Source organism: Mercenaria mercenaria, chromosome 18 (genome assembly GCF_021730395.1).
Source record: "Mercenaria mercenaria strain notata chromosome 18, MADL_Memer_1, whole genome shotgun sequence".
In the NCBI taxonomy this organism is placed as follows: domain Eukaryota; kingdom Metazoa; phylum Mollusca; class Bivalvia; order Venerida; family Veneridae; genus Mercenaria; species Mercenaria mercenaria.
Genome location: NC_069378.1, coordinates 35,492,614 through 35,508,981, shown reverse-complemented (window position 1 = coordinate 35,508,981; position 16,368 = coordinate 35,492,614). Strand labels below are relative to the sequence as shown.

The window sequence follows — 16,368 nt, the reverse complement described above, 5'->3', positions numbered from 1 at the left end:
TCCGGAATTCAATGTATATATCAGTATAAAAAAGGTCGCAGTTGTACTCAAAACACATTAAGCATAAAAGAAATGTTTGTTTCTGGTAAACCAACCTACCCTAAATTTTTGGCCCTGCCCTAAAATCAATGTTTTTATGGCCTTGGAGAATTTTTTTTTTCAATTTTTTAATAAAAAGTAGCAAAATTGCACTTTTTGTCGAGTCTGCTTGCGGAAGCGAAGACATAGTTGTCCAAATGGCTGTTCGGTGTATGTGCGTCAGTGCGTGCGTCCGGATTTGTTTGTCTGAACCAAAATTTGACATGCATGGAGCAGTCTCGTATGTTTGGCATAAATGTTAACCTCAGTGGGGCGGAGTGTCATGCGCAAACCGCAGGTTCCTATCTCAAAGGTCAAGGTCACACATGGAGGTCAAAGGTTAAATTCAATAAAGACTTTGTCCGGAGCATTTCTTCTTCATGCATGGAGGGAGTTTGATGTAACTTGGCACAAATGTTCACAACCATGTGACAGAGTGTCATGCGCAAGAACCAGGACCCTAGGTCTAAGTTCAAGGTCACACTTAGAGGTCAAAGGTTAGATACAAGAATGACTTTGTCCGGAGCATTTCTTTTTCATGCATGGAGGGATTTTGATGTAACTTTGCACAATTGTTCACCATCATGAGACGGAGTGTCATGTGCAAGAACCTAGAATTACATCCCTTTGTTGTTACTATAAATAGCTTATATTTTAACTTTTTATTACTGGTTGTAGGGAAAAATCAAGACCGCTTTTCTGTAGTGCATGTTACATCCAATTTTGAGGTGTATTTTGATCTATCTCTACTGGTAAGGATTTTTGTGTGGACTTAGATTTTTTTAAAGATTTACTTCCCTTTGTTGTTACTATAAATAACTTATATTGTAACTTTTTGCAATCATTTTTTATTTGGCATAAATGTTTGCCTCAATGAGACAGGGTGTCATGTGCAACTCCTAGTCTTTTTGACAGCTGGCGGGCTCGACATGTTGCCCATGGGCATCTAGTTATGCTTTAAACATGGTCTGTGATGTTAGAAATCAACTTACTGATGCCCTAAAGGCATAACTTCCTTATTTTTATTCATTTTTTGACATGAAAATAATTCCCAAAAAGTCACACTTAAAAAAAAAACCGACATACCTACCCTAATTTTTTAAATGTTTCACGAAAACCTAGTTTTTTTTAGATTTGTGTCAAAGACCAGTCTGTAACCTCTAGGAGTAGTTCCTGTACTGTAACTTGTGCTCGACGTATGGTCGGTCGGACCGGCGGGTTCATAACATCGTGTGTTTTGTTCAATAACATATATGTTTCTGGTATAAGCAGATGATTATGAATAAAAAATCATATACTTAATGTATTATATATCAAGACATAATGCCAGTGGGTATTGGACAATTTTGGGTTCCTGTGGTGGTCAATGTCAAGGTCACTGTTACAAAATTATAAAAGAGGTTCTCGGTCTCAATAACAATTGTTGTCGGGTTAATATTAAAGATATATTGAATTAAAACATTATGGTAATGTTGTAGCTTATAAACAAAAATAGGTCGGGTATTGATTTTGGGTTTTCTGGTAAGTCAAGGTCACATGTACTTAAAAAAGAAAAAGGGTTGAATAATTAACTTAGGAATAGATCGTATCATGAATTAAACTGGTAAATTAGAACTTAATACAAGTTAGGTCAGACCCTTTGAATTGATTATATTGGGTATTTCTGCATATCAAGGACAAATATTGTTATGTAAAAAATAGTGGTGTAGGTTTATAAAAGTTGAGGTTTAAAGTATCAGATAAACATTCTACAGTCATGAAGTAGGGATTTTGAATCAAAGTTGCATCTTTGTTTCACCTATTATTGAGACCAGGAACTGGCATAGGCCAAGAAACCAGTTCACAAAGTCATAAGATAAGGTCAACATTGGTCAATGTGGCCTCTAGGATGTTAACAAGCTTTTCCTTTGATTTGACCTGATGACCTAGTTTTTAACCCCTCAAGACCAAGTTTCAGACTGGCCTAGAGATCATCAGGATAAACATTCTGTGCAAGTTTGTATCTAATCAAAGACTAAAATGCAACCTTTATATGGCTGAAAGGGCCAAAAATAGAAAATTTTGCCCCTTTTAGGGGCAGTAACTCTAGAACCCATGATGGAATGTAGCCGGTTTTTGAAAGAAGCCGAGATCTTATTGTGAATTTAATTGTGTGTAAGAGTGGTAAAATAGAATGTAAAATGTCATTTCTATCATGTTCACAAGGTAAAAATTTACAAATTCTAACTCTTTCAGGGGTCAATCAGGGGCCGTAACTCTGGAACCTATGATTAGATCAGAGGGATTTATCATGGAATCCAAGATCTATTGTTGTTAAAGATATTTTGCAAATTTGTTTCAAAAATGAAGTCTCTATATGGCTGCAAAAGCCAAAATAGCAAATTTTTGCCTTTTAAGGGGCCATAACTCTGGAACCCATAATGGGATCTGGCCAGTTTTGGAAAGGAACCGAGATATTATGCCATTGCCAGTTGTGTGCAAGTTTGATTAAAATCTTTTTCAAAATGTGGTCTCTATCGTTTTCACATGCCAAAATAGCAAATTTTGGCCCTTTAGTTTAGTTTATACTAATTTGTTTTAGCTTGATTGTGATGAAAGCTTCAAGCTTATTGTAACCACTGAGTCCACTTCCTGGAAAAACCAGTACTGGTGTCATATGAGAATTCATGGTCATTACCCCAGTGAGGCTCGAACCCACGATCCCTGGATTGAGAGGGCGACACCGTATCCACTAGACCACCGCTCCCCTTGAAGGGGCCATAACTCTGGGATCTGGCCCTTTAAGGAACCCATCATGGGATCTAGCCAGTTTTCGAAAGGAACAGAGATATTATGCCAATGCAATGTTGTTAGAGAAAGAGACACAGTAAAGTGAAAATTGTCGGAGATAAAAATAAACTTTTCATGAAGTGAAGGTTAATTTTTTTTTTAGAGATTAGAGTTACCGGTAATGCATAAAGTTTCATGAACTGCAATTTGAAAAAGAAAATGAAAAGAGATGCAGTTACCTGTAGAAGTATGGCAGATATGAATTAGTCTTAAAAAAGGAAATATGCTGCAGTAATAAACTGCAGTAATTGCTTCAGTTTAAAAAAAAGGGAAAAAGAACAAAATGTAGGAAAGTAAAACATTGTCAGAGATTTGAATAAATGCAGTTCCCGCAATGGAAGAAAAGAAAAAAACAAGATTATACAATTTGATTTATGTTTAAACTGAAAATAATTGTATGCTTCCACAAAGAAGATCTTTTATGCGAAAGACTATAATGTTGAATAACAGTTACACTTGTGAACTACAAAAACATTTGTCATGCTGAATAAAATGTTGTTTCTTGCTCAGACATCATACAGTCAGTTATGTAAGTTTCCATGTAATGTTTTCGATGTATACACGAGATGCACATACATACTTTTAGTTCACCTGAGGACAAAGTGCTAGGGGCTAGCTATTGAGATCGTACACTGTTTGTCCGTCCATCCAGTCTTTTCTTCATATGACATTGCTCATTATCCATCCATCCATCCAGATTTTTCTTCAGTTGACATCTTTTAGTCGGTAGCATCCAGGCATGGTCCTCTATCAAGTTAATTCAAATGTTTGAGCTTTGCCCAATTTAGGGGCCGTCAGAGCTAATCAAATGATTGAGATGTCTGGTGTATGGGGTGGTGTGTTGGTAGATTTATTAGCTCACCTGTCACATAGTGACAAGGTGAGCTTTTGTGATGTCTGTCCGTGCGTCCGTCCGTGCGTCAACTATTTCTTGTCTGCACGATAGTGGTTTCATTTATGATTTTATTTTAACCAAACTTGCACACAGCTTGAATCACCATAAGATCTCGGTTCCTTTCTTGAACTGGCCAGATCCCATTATGGGTTCCAGAGTTATGGCCCCTGAAAGGGTCAAAATTACTATTTTGGCCTTGTCTGCACAATAGCAGTTTCATTTATGATTTTATTTTAACCAAACTTGCACACAACTTGTATCACCATAAGTTCTTGGTTCCTTTCTTGAACTGGCCAGATCCCAATATGGGTTCCAGAAAGGGTCAGAATTAGCTATTTTGACCTTGTCTGCACAATAGCAGCATCATTTATGATTTGAATTTAATCAAACTAGCACAAAACTTGTGTCAGCATAAGATCTTGGTTCCTTTCTTGAACCGGCCAGATCCCATAATGGGTTCCAGAGTTATGGCCCCTGAAAGGGCCAGAATTAGCTATTTTGACCTTGTCTGCACAATAGCAGCTTCATTTATGATTTGATTTTACCCAAACTTGCACACAACTTGTATCACCACAAGATCTTGGTTCCTTTCTTGAACTGGCCAGATTCCATCATGGGTTCCAGAGTTATGGCCCCTTAAAGGTCCAAAATTGGCTATTTTGGCTTTTGCAGCCATATAGAGACTTCGTTTATAGTTTTATTTAATACAAACTTCAAAAATATCTTTAACAACAATAAATCTTGGATTCCATGACAAATCAGATCCAATCGTATGTTCCAGAGTTATTTTATATCTGATTACCTCCCCTGATTGTAATCAAGATGGATTTATATCAGTAAGTACTTATAAGACTTATTTGAAATTTCATTATTGTCATTAGTTGGACTGAGCCAATCAGGGTAGATAACTATGGACTGATTTTATGTCAAATTACCTCCCTTTATTTCAAATTAAAATGGGTATATCTCTGTAACTAATGAAGATACTGATCTGAAATTTCATTTATGTCAACAGATTTATTTGGCAGATCCTTCTTTTGTTCACTTACAATATTTTTTTTTAATTACTTCCCTTTTACGTTACTATAAATAGCTTATTTTTAGTAACTTTTTTATTATTGGCTGTAGGGAAAAACTGAGAGCACTTTTCTGTGGTACAACATGGATGGTATCTCCAATTTTTAGGTGTATTTTGACATACCTGTACCTTGTAAGAATTCTTTTCTTTTTGGTTAAATTTCTTCCCTTTGTTGTTCCTGTCCTTTGGACTTAGATATTTTTTCTGAGGACCTTCTTGTCCTCAAATGCAATGATAACAGGTAAGCGATATAGGGCCGTCATGGCCCTCTTGTTTTATTTCATGGCAACTATTGTGTACCTCAATGCCATTCTTTAACAGTTAGGATAAAGCAAAGAATACTTGAATTTACATTGTGTCTATCAAAAATGTCATGTCACCTGTACAAAATGTAACTTTATAAAAACAAAACAACTACAGTTCGTTTTTGTAAACATCAAGTTTGTAAACATTAAAGATTGCATTTTGTAACCTTAACTCCGGCTTCCATATTTTAGTGTTTCTAGTATATGAAAAACATGAGCTCAAGCTAAAACAAAATATAATCAAAAATTAGAAAGTCATTTTGTAAGTAGAGAAATTTTGGTTTGAAAACGTGTAAACACGTATGACCTAGTAATTGAACTGTAGCAGTTCGCATGCAAATCAAAAACAAAACATCTCTGTGAAATATTAACATTCACCACCGTTACTTTATAAATATCTCACTTGTAAATTGCCTTATTTATAACATACATCTGATCTACCAGTAACACTTTACTTGTAACAAAGCAAATGCCAAACTATTAGAAACACGTACAAATGTGCCTCAAATCTAAGGTGAACTGAGTCAGTATCTGCTCACATGAAGTTATCTAAATGGCCAGCTGGAAGCAGTATTGTACCATGGGCTGTAATATTCATGTTGCGCATGAACATCTTTTTGATATGATTAGGAATAAATAAAAAAGATTCTGTGATTATCAGAAGTACACTTACATCTTTTGTAGAGGGTAAACCCGCTCCCAAAATAATGCCCTTAAAGGAGGGGTATATTGTTTTGCAGATGTCGGTCAGTTAGTTGGTCTATCTGTCAGTATGTAGACCAATCCATTTCTGGATGATAACTCAAGAACGCTTGGGCCTAGGATCATGAAAGTTGATAGGGAGATTGGTCATGACCAGCAGCTGACTCCTATTGATTTTGAGGTCAATAGGTGAAAGGTCAAGGTCACAATGACCCAGAACATTGGAACGGTTTCCGGATGATAACTCAAGAACACTTGGGCCTAGGATCATGAAAGTAGATAGGGAGGTTGATCATAACCAGCAGATGACCACTATTGATATTGAGGTCAGTAGGTCAAAGGTCAAGGTCACAGTGACCCGAAACAGTTAAACCGTTTCCAGATGATTACTTAAGAACACTTGGGCCTAGGATCACGAAACTAGATAGGGAGGTTGATCATGATTAGTAGATGACCCCTATTGATCTTGAGATCAATTAGGGCAAGGTCACGGTGACCTGGAACAGTTAAACGGTTTCTGGATGATAACTCAAGGTCGCTTAGGCCTAGGATCATAAAAGTTGATAGGGAGGTTGGTCATGACCAGCAGATGACCCCTATTGATTTTGAGGTCAGTAGGCCAAAGGTCAAGGTCACATTGACCCAGAACAGTAGAACTTTTTTGTACAGTGACCAAATAATTTCTGTTCCTTGTGTAATTACTGAATGCATCAAGGGGGGCATTTTGTGTTCTACAAGCTCTTGTTATAGAAATTTTGCTTGTAAGCATATTTACTTAACCAGATGTTTTCAGATTCTCAAAACTTCTTTTAACTCTGGCTGACAATTAAGCAAAATAATGCCCATTTTTATGCCCCCCTTCGAAGAGGGAGGGGTATATTGTTTTGCAGATGTCGGTAGGTTTGTTGGTCGGTCAGTCGGTCTGTATGTAGACCAATCAGTTTCCGGATGATAACTCAAGAACGCTTGGGCCTAGGATCATGAAAGTTGATAGGGAGGTTGGACATGACCAGCAGATGACCCCTGTTGATTTTGAGATGAGTAGGTCAAAGGTCAAGGTCACAGTGACCCGTAACAGTTAAATGGTTTCCGGATGATAACTCAAGAATGCTTGGGCCTAGGATCATGAAAGTTAATAGGTAGGTTGGTCATGAACAGCAGATGACCCCTATTGATTTGGAGGTCAACGGTCATGGTCAGAGTGACCTGGAACATTTAAACCGTTTCCAGACGATAACTTGAGAACCCTTGGGCCTAGGATCACGAAACTTGATAGGGAAGTTGGTCATAACCAGCAGATGACCCCTATTGATTTTGAGGCCAGTAGGCCAAAGATCAAGGTCACAGTGACCCGGAACAGTTAAACAGTTTTCAGATGATAACTCAAAAATGCTTGAGCCTAGGATCACGAAACTTAATAGGGAGGTTGATCATGACCAGCAGATGACCCCTATTGATTTTGAGGTCAATAGGTCGAAGGTCAAGGTCACATTGACCCAGAACAGGAGAACTTCTTTGTACAGTGACCAAATAATTTCTGTTCCTTGTGCAATTACTGAATGCATCAAAGGGGGGCATTTCGTGTTCTGCGAGCTCTTGTTCAACTTGGCTTCAAATAATCAAGCAAGCTGTTATTAGACCACTCTTGTTAAACTAAACTAATCTTAGATTTTACTCTGAATTGCAGAATGGGAAAGGTACGAAGAGCAAGACAAAAGGCCCACAATGTTGCTGTGAAGGGCAAAACAGGAGATGGTACCTCCGTAAAACAAGATGAAACAGTTGAGATGGATCAGGATCGAGTATAAAATCTAAATATTCTCCCTTTGATAAAATGTATTTTTATACGCCCGAAGAGACGTATTATGCCGCTGGTGTCCATCCGTCAGCAATTTTATGTCTGCTCTGCAAGTTGAACCCCCTTGAAGGATTTCGAAGAAACTTGACACAAATGTTTACCACATTGAGACAACTTGCAGAATGCATGTTTTGGATGACTCGTTTCAAGGTCAAGGTCACACTTGGGGGTCAAAGGTCATATGACTTTGTTTCATGTCTGCTCTGTACCCCTTGAACTGCTTGAAGGATTTTAAAGAAACTTGGCACAAATGTTCACCACATCGAGATGACGTGCAGAGCGCATATTTCGGATGGCTCGCTTCAAGGTCAAGGTCACACTTAGGGGTCAAAAGTCATATCTTCAGGCGTATATTGCTCCGCATTGCGGTGCTCTTGTCTGATATGTAATGAAAACAATTTTACTTAGTTCTGCCTTGTCTTCTTTTTAGCTCGACTATTCGAAGAATAAGTAGAGCTATCCTACTCACCAAGGCGTCGGTGTCGGCGTCGGCGTCGGCGTCACACCTTGGTTAAGTTTTTCGTACCAGTCCACATTTTGACAAAGTCTTTTGAGATAAAGCTTTGAAACTTTCAACACTTGTTTACCATCATCATGGCCAGTTATAGGCAAGAGCACATAACTCCATCAAGGATTTTGGCTGAATTATGGCCCCTTTTGACTTAGAAATCATGGTTAAGTTTTTCGTACCAGTTCATATTTTGACAAAGTCTTTAAAGATAAAGCTTTGAAACTTTCAACACTTGTTTACCATCACCATGGCCAGTTATAGGCAAGAGTACATAACTCCATCAGGGATTTTGGCTTAATTATGGCCCCTTTCGACTTAGAAATCTTGGTTAAGTTTTTCGTACCAGTTCATATTTAGACAGTCTTTTGAGATAAAGCTTTGAAACTTTCAACACTTGTTTACCATCACCATGTCCAGTTATAGGCAAGAGCACATAACTCCATTAAGGATTTTGGCTGAATTATGGCCCTTTTTGACTTAGAAATCTGGGTTAATATTTCGTACCAGTTCATATTTTGACAAAGTCTTTTGAGATAAAGCTTTGAAACTTTCAACACCTGTTTACCATCACCATGTCCAATTATAGGCAAGAGTACATAACTCCATCAAGGATTTTGGCTGAATTATGGCCCCTTTTAACTTAGAAATCTTGGTTAAGTTTTTTGTACCAGTTCATATTTTTTGTAAAGTGTTTGACATATGGCTTTGAAACTTTTTTCACTTGTTTAGTATAATAGTCTCTATCTGTAGGAAAGAGAACGTAACTCTGTCATCTATTTTGGCTGAATTATGGTCGTTTTTGGACTTTGAAATTGGTTCTGTTTTCATACAAGTCCATGTTTTGTCAAAACTATTTGACATATGGCTTTTAAACTTCGAACACTTGTTTATCATTATGATTTCCATCTGTAGGCAAGAGTACATAACTATTTTGACTGAATTATGGCCATTTTTGGACTTTGAAATTGGATCATATAGCCATTTAGTGCAAGACTTATCGAAATCAAAGTAATACAGGAACATTGTTTGTCTCATCTATTTATTTCTTTTGTCTGAATATCCGTGGAAATATTTTAACCCCATTCTTCAATCAATTCTTCGAATAGTCGAGCGCGCTGTCATAAGACAGCTCTTGTTAGCTCACCTGGTAAGCTATTGTGATCACCATGTCCATTGTCATGTGTCGTCCATTGTCTACAATTTAACTGTTAACACTCCAGAGGTCACAATTTTAGCCTAATCTGAATGCAAAAGTTGGTCACAATATTGCACTTAATAAAATCTTGTACAAGTTTGTTACTTGGTCATCTCAGATTAAAATCTAGATCACGAGATCAGTTAATATTAAAAGAATTGTTAACATGCTGAGGTCACGTTTTAACCTCATCTTTATGAAAATTTAACAGAACGTTTGTCTCTTTGAATTCTAGGACAAGTTTAAAACTTGTCGAAGTTAAAAAAGCAGGTCACTAAGTTAAAAAATAGAATTACCTTGTTAACACTCAAGAGGCCTAATTTTGTGTTTGGTCTTCTTAAGTTTTCACAGAATGTTTGCTTCTATGAAATCTAGGTCAAGTTTAAAACAAGGTTACCAGGGGTGACCGTCAAAAACTAGGTCACTATCGATGTTAAATCATAGAAAAGCGTTTTAACACTCTAGGGGCCACATTTTCTGTTTGATCTTTTTAAAACTTTGTCAAATTGTTTGTCCCTGTGAAATCTAGGTTAAGATTAACCTAAGGTCAAAAACTGTAACATACTTATCAAGTCCTCTCAGATTTTATAAATTCGACTGATTTTAGGGGCTGCTCTACCTAAAAAAAGAAAAAAACCTTTAAGCGATTGCTTTTGATGAACCACTTGATGGATCATCACCAAACTTGATCAGTAGCATCCTTATAAGGTTCTTTCTCAGTGGGCCCCTTCCAAGAAGGAGGGTTATATTGTTTTGCAGATGTTGGTCAGTCTGTATGTAGAACCAGTCCGTTCCCGGATGATAACTCAAGAATGCTTGGGCCAAGGATCATGAAAGTTTATAGGGGGTTGGTCATGACCAGCAGATGACCCCTATTGATTTTGAGATGAGTAGGTCAAAGGATAAAGTCACAGTGACCCTGAACAGTTAAATGGTTTCCGGATGATAACTCAAGAATGCGTGGGCCTAGGATCATGAAAGTTGATAGGGAGGTTGATCACGAAAGCAGATGATCCCTAGTAATTTTGAGGTCAGTAGGTCAAAGGTCAAGGTCACAGTGACCTGGAACAGTTAAACTGTTTCCGGATGATAACTTGAGAACGCTTGGGCCTAGGATCATGAAAGTTGATAGGGAGGTTGGTCATGAAAAGCAGATGACCCCTATTGATTATGTGATGAGTAGGTCAAAGGTCAAGGTCACAGTGACCCGTAACAGTTAAATGGTTTCCGGATGATAACTCAAGAACGCTTAGGCGTAGGACCATGAAAGTTTATAGGGAGGTTGGTCATGACCAGCAGATGACCCCTATTGATTTTGAGATGTTGGTATTTGTTTTTGCGTATCATATTCTCATATCTAAACTACTCTAAAGCCATCATTTGATCTGTACCTTATCCAAAATCATTATACTTCATCCTTGTTTTTTTGAAATTCTGAAGAAAATATATACTATATCCATGGTATTTACCATTTTCCACCTGAGCTAGAAGTACTTAATTTCATCAGTCAATAATTGAGGTAACAAAGGCTTGCTTTTCACAGAGTATTTATGACATGTGTATGTTGATAAATGTTTTAAGATGGAAGAAAACAGATGAAGGAAGTGAGAGGTTACAAAAATTAGGGTGACATTTTGATTTACTTCCAGGCTAGTATATTTCAAATCAAGCAAATACATGCAATGAAAACAGTATTGTGCCTGCTTCCGCTGAATGTTTAAACAAAATAGTCAAGAAAACAAAGAGATACCTTTCCACTGTGTTAATTACCTTCCACCATCTTGTTTATCTGTACCAGAATCAGAAAAATTTATACCAGGTCTTGATCATGACAGAACTAAAACATATTTTTTTCTATATATTTTTTGTGAGATATTCACAAAGAAAGATCATAGTAGGATAATTAGTGGGCCCGTTTTAGCAATTTGATAGAAATTGGACATGTTCTCATTGACAAGAACATGCACATTATAGTTGGTTGTACTTGCATATGAAATGAAGCCTGCTACTCATGAATATTTTGATAAAAAGTTAATTTGCAAATGTTATTCCATGTACTATTTTCTTACACAGGTTTTGCCAGTGTTTGAGGTACCACAGACACAGTGCAACATTTTTGATGGGCTGGACCTGTCAAAGTACAACCTTAAAGCCCAGTTACCCGAGTTTGATACCCAGAGTGCAATCACATCAAAGTCACTGAAAGAGCTCAAGTTAAAGAAGAAAGAGAGGCAGAAATTGAGACATGATCTTTGGTTAAAAAGTAGGTATTTGTTCAGACTGTAACATGCCCTGGCTTTAGCATTTGTTTTATGTTGTATTAAAGAAATGAACTGGTTCTTAGGATTTTTTTTTTCACTTTTATCAAAGGATGTTAATGAAATAATGATTTATTTTAAGATATTTATTTAAACTGTATTTCATTAATTTTGAATGATTTTTTCTAGGTAGAGAAACTGTCATGCTTTGTATTTTAATCTCGAGAAATTACAGAAATTAATCTGTTTAAAAGAGTACTTGCTGAATAGATGTCAGGCTTAATAAACACTAAAACAGTTGTGCCAGTGGGTAGCAAATTTTCTTTCAAACTTCCACATGTCTTCCAGTAGAGGTTTTGAACAATCTGTCAGTGCTATGAATGGCTGATGATGACTTTTGCATAAAATCGTATTCTGGTTAGGCATGCTTGCAGGTATCACATGGTTATTGGTACAAAACAATATAATGAATACTAGAGATTTCTTAACATTGATTGCTAAATATCCAATATGTAACTGGAAACATACACTGATACAAGTAGCTATTCTTTCATATTGTTACATGTGACATAAGTGATTATTTTTATTTAAAAAAGCTTGATTTTCCATTTACACCGATACATACAGGAGTGTCTTGCATCTCATTCAAAATATAGAACAACTTGCTACAGTTTTCTGTCATAAAATGCAAATATGTGGTCTTAGTAACCCTTATAAATGCACTAATTAAAGAAATATTAAACCTGTCTCAATATCATAGTTTTACTTGAATGACAATTAGAATTTGCTTCAATGTAAATTTTGGGTACTACTACTACTACTACTAAGAGAATGTGACTGAAAACTCTTTTAACTTACAGGAAACATTTGAAATGATTATCTCATCAAAATTGAAGGAAATGAAATAGCATTGACATAGTGTACAAATGATATTGTATAAATGTTGAATATTTCAGAGCTGAGTGCCATTGATTCTGCAAAGAAGGATGCAAAGGAGAAGAAGAAGAAAGAGCAGACAGCAGTTGTTGGAGATATAGGGGCACTAGGAGATGCTCTGCCTACACTCGAACTTCTGTTGAAGACCTCAACTAAACCAGTTCAGAGGTACAAAGTTCTAGTAGCTCAGCGATTTTCTGTGCCTCCCATATTTTTTGGGGGAGTGGCACTTAGGGTTGCCCTTGACTGTCCGTCTGTCCATCCGTCTGATTTTGTGTTGTTCATATCTCAAAAACTATTTGACCCAGAGTCATCAAATCTCACAGCATAAGAAGTAGAGATAGTACCAAAAATTTTAAATTATGAAAAGCAATTAAAAATATAACTTTGGTTGTTTGAATATAACATTTAAGACGGAATATAATACATAAGTCTTGATTTGATCATTTTGAAAGATGTTGTTTAAGATTTTCTTAACCTTTACCCTGCTAAATTTCTAAAATGGACTGGTCTGTCATTCAATTTGGGCAGTACCATTCATTATTCGACGGGATGTTCACTGAAAATTTAGTGACTGAATAGCGAACTGTCAGAATAATTTGTATATTTAATATATTGATAACGTAACACATAAGCACAGATAGTGCTTGACTCCCTTTTCATGCTATCATTGCTATAATTATTGTTGAATTGCCGTTAATTATAGAATTTGGGTCATTTATGGTTGATTTGGGTTCATTATGTGAATGACTGGGTCCCAGCTTCGCACATTATGCCATATACAAAAATTAAAGGGAACCAGATACTTGATAGAGCAGGTACTCGTTGTAAGACACAATGTATAAATTTGGACCAATCAGAAACAAGTTCTAAAAATAGCACGTCTGCTGGGGTATAAATAGGTAGATGAATGATAGAGAGTTCATTCGGTATCCAGCGGTGGAAGAAGACACACCGAGGATTCAACTAATAATTTATCCCAGTACCTTGATAAGGAGACTATTGCAGTAACCCTGTCAGGGCGGATAAATTATTAAAAAGAAGACTTTGGAAGTTTATAGACTAACAAAGAGTTGCAGAATTTCAATAAGGTTTCGAGCTACAGGGCCAGCGCATAGGAGTTTTACCTTAAGGGTAGTTGAATGCTATAGACGATAGCATATATAGGCTGAGCATCGGGAAGCTGAGACAGAGACCCAGAGTTTGGTAATCTACTGAGATAGTAGGAGAGTTCCAGCTTATAGACGGTTCAGCATTATTGGCGAAGTACAGCCAAGGCATCGGGGATAATACCTATATGGTAGTTGAATGCTATATATGATAGCATATAGGCGCTGAGCATCCAGGAGTCAGGGCAATCTTATAGAGTTTGAGAGGACAGAGGCCGAGCATCTATGCGATAGGACTCGTATGTTGTTGATTCAAAGACATTGTCTGACGGGAACTCCAACAAAAAGACCAGTCAAGTATAGAGTCTCCAGCCTATAGGAGTTTGAGCTAATCATTTTTAATTGAAGATTGTTAGTTTGAAACATTTAGTGATTTGCTTGATCCCTGAAATTGTCTAGCTCATAATAAGAAATCATTCACGAATCACTGGTACACGAATCATTAAGGCAAGGTAGCCAGAGGAAAATTCTATATATGAGATATTTGGTCTCACCAGCTTTACGTTTTAACAAAGGACATTCTACATCGTTTGTCAGCTAGTCTAAGACATAGTCACCTTAGCGATTGGACCCAAACCATTGTTCAAGATACTAAAGGCGTAGGCACTTCCCTGGGTCATATAACCAGTATCCTGACACGAACAGTGCAGACCATGGTCTGAACTGGTCGCAAAGGCAAAGTCACTTGCCGCAGCAGGCTAAAGGTTAAACTTTTTATTATGCCCCCCTTTGAAGAAGGTGGGGTATATTGTTTTGCAGATGTCGGTCGGTCTCGGTCGGAATGTAGACCAATCCGTTTCTGGATGATAACTCAAGAACGCTTGGGCCTAGGATCATGAAAGTTTATATGGAGGTTGGTCATCACCAATGACCCCTATTGATTTTGAGGTCTGGATGTCAAAGGTCAAAGTCACAGTGACCCTGAATAGTAAAACGGTTTCCGGATGATAACTCAAGAACGCTTGGGCCTAGGATCATGAAAGTTGATAGGGAGGTTGGTCATGACCAGCAGATGACCCCTATTGATTTTGAGGTCTGTATGTCAAAGGTCAAGGTCACAGTGACTCTGAATAGTAAAACTGTTTCCGGATGATAACTCAAGAACGCTTGGGCCTAGGATCATGAAGTTGATAGGGAGGTTGGTCATGACCAGCAGATGACCCCTATTGATTTTGAGGTCTGTATGTCAAAGGTCAAGGTCACAGTGACCCTGAACAGTTAAACGGTTTCCGTATGATAACTGAAGAACGCTTAGGCCTAGGGTTACAAAAGTTGATAGGGAGGGTGGTCATGACCAGCTGATGACCCCTATTGATTTTGAGGTCAGTATGTCAGAGGTCAAGGTCACATGGACCAGGAACAGTAAAATGGTTTCCGGCAGTAACTCAAGAATGCTTGGGCCTAGTGTCAGGAAAATTGATAGTTAGGTTGGTCATGATCAGCAGATGACCCCTATTGATTTTGTGGTCATTAGGTCAATGGTCAAGGTCACATTGGCCAGGAACAGTTAAAGCAGTTTCTGATCTTCTTGTCTAAAACCTTATGGCCCTTTGTTTATTTCTCTAATTTACATAGATTTATATAGGGAAAAACTTTGAAAATCTTCTTGTCCAAAACCACAGAGCCTAGGACTTTGAAATTTAGTATGAATTATCATCTAGTGGTCCTCTACCAAGATGATTCAAATTATTGCCCTGGGATCTAATATGGCCCTGCCCCAGGGGTCACAAGGTTTATATAGACTTATATAGGGAAAACCTTTGACAAACCTCCTGTCCAAAACCACAGGGCCTAGGGCTTTGATATTTTGTATGTGACATCATCTAGTGGGCTTCTACTAAGATTGTTCAAATTATCCCCCTAGGGTAAAATATGGCCCCGTCCCGGGGGTCACATGGTTTACATAGACTTATATAGGGAAAAACTTCGAAAATCTTCTTCTTTAAACCACAAAGACTAGGGCTTTGATATTTGTAATATAGCATCATCTAGTGATTCTCTACCAAGTTTGTTCAAATTATCCCCCTAGGGACAAATGTGGCCCCGCCCTGGGGGTCACATGGTTCATATAGACTTAAATAGGGAAAAGCTTTTAAAATCTTCTTGTCAATAACCTACAACATTTAAATTTTGACCACATGTATGGTTTTGAGTGCCAAGATGAACGTTGACATGAGTTGACCTTGACCTTGACCTAGTGACCTACTTTCACATTTCTGTAGCTACAGCCTTCAAATTTGGACCACATGCATAGTTTTGTGCACCGAAAAAAATTTTGACCTTGACATTGACCTAGTGACCTTCTTTCACATTTTTGAAGGTACAGGCTTCAAATTTGGACCACATGCATAGTTTTGTGTTCCGAAATGAAATTTGACCTTGATTTTGACCTAGTGACCTACTTTCACATTTCTCAAGCTACAGCCTTCAAATTTGGACCACATGCATAGTTTTGTGTACCAAAAATAAGTTCGACTTTGAAATTGACCTAGTGACCTACTTTCACATTTTTGAAGGTACAGGCTTCAAATTTGGACCACATGCATAGTTTTGT

General features: G+C 37.4%; 1 protein-coding gene across 2 annotated transcripts in view; it reads left to right on the top strand.

Annotated features, from left to right (window-relative positions):
- The window catches only part of LOC123538398 (uncharacterized), a 34,885-nt gene that overhangs the window by 11,121 nt on the left and 7,396 nt on the right, over positions 1 to 16,368 (top strand). For both annotated transcript variants that reach the window (XM_045322478.2, XM_045322477.2), the window contains exons 2-4: positions 7,575 to 7,689; positions 11,525 to 11,714; positions 12,666 to 12,813. In XM_045322478.2, the coding sequence (XP_045178413.2) occupies positions 7,576 to 7,689; positions 11,525 to 11,714; positions 12,666 to 12,813 (452 nt within the window). In that variant the 5' untranslated portion in view covers position 7,575. The remainder of the gene's footprint in view (positions 1 to 7,574; positions 7,690 to 11,524; positions 11,715 to 12,665; positions 12,814 to 16,368) is intronic.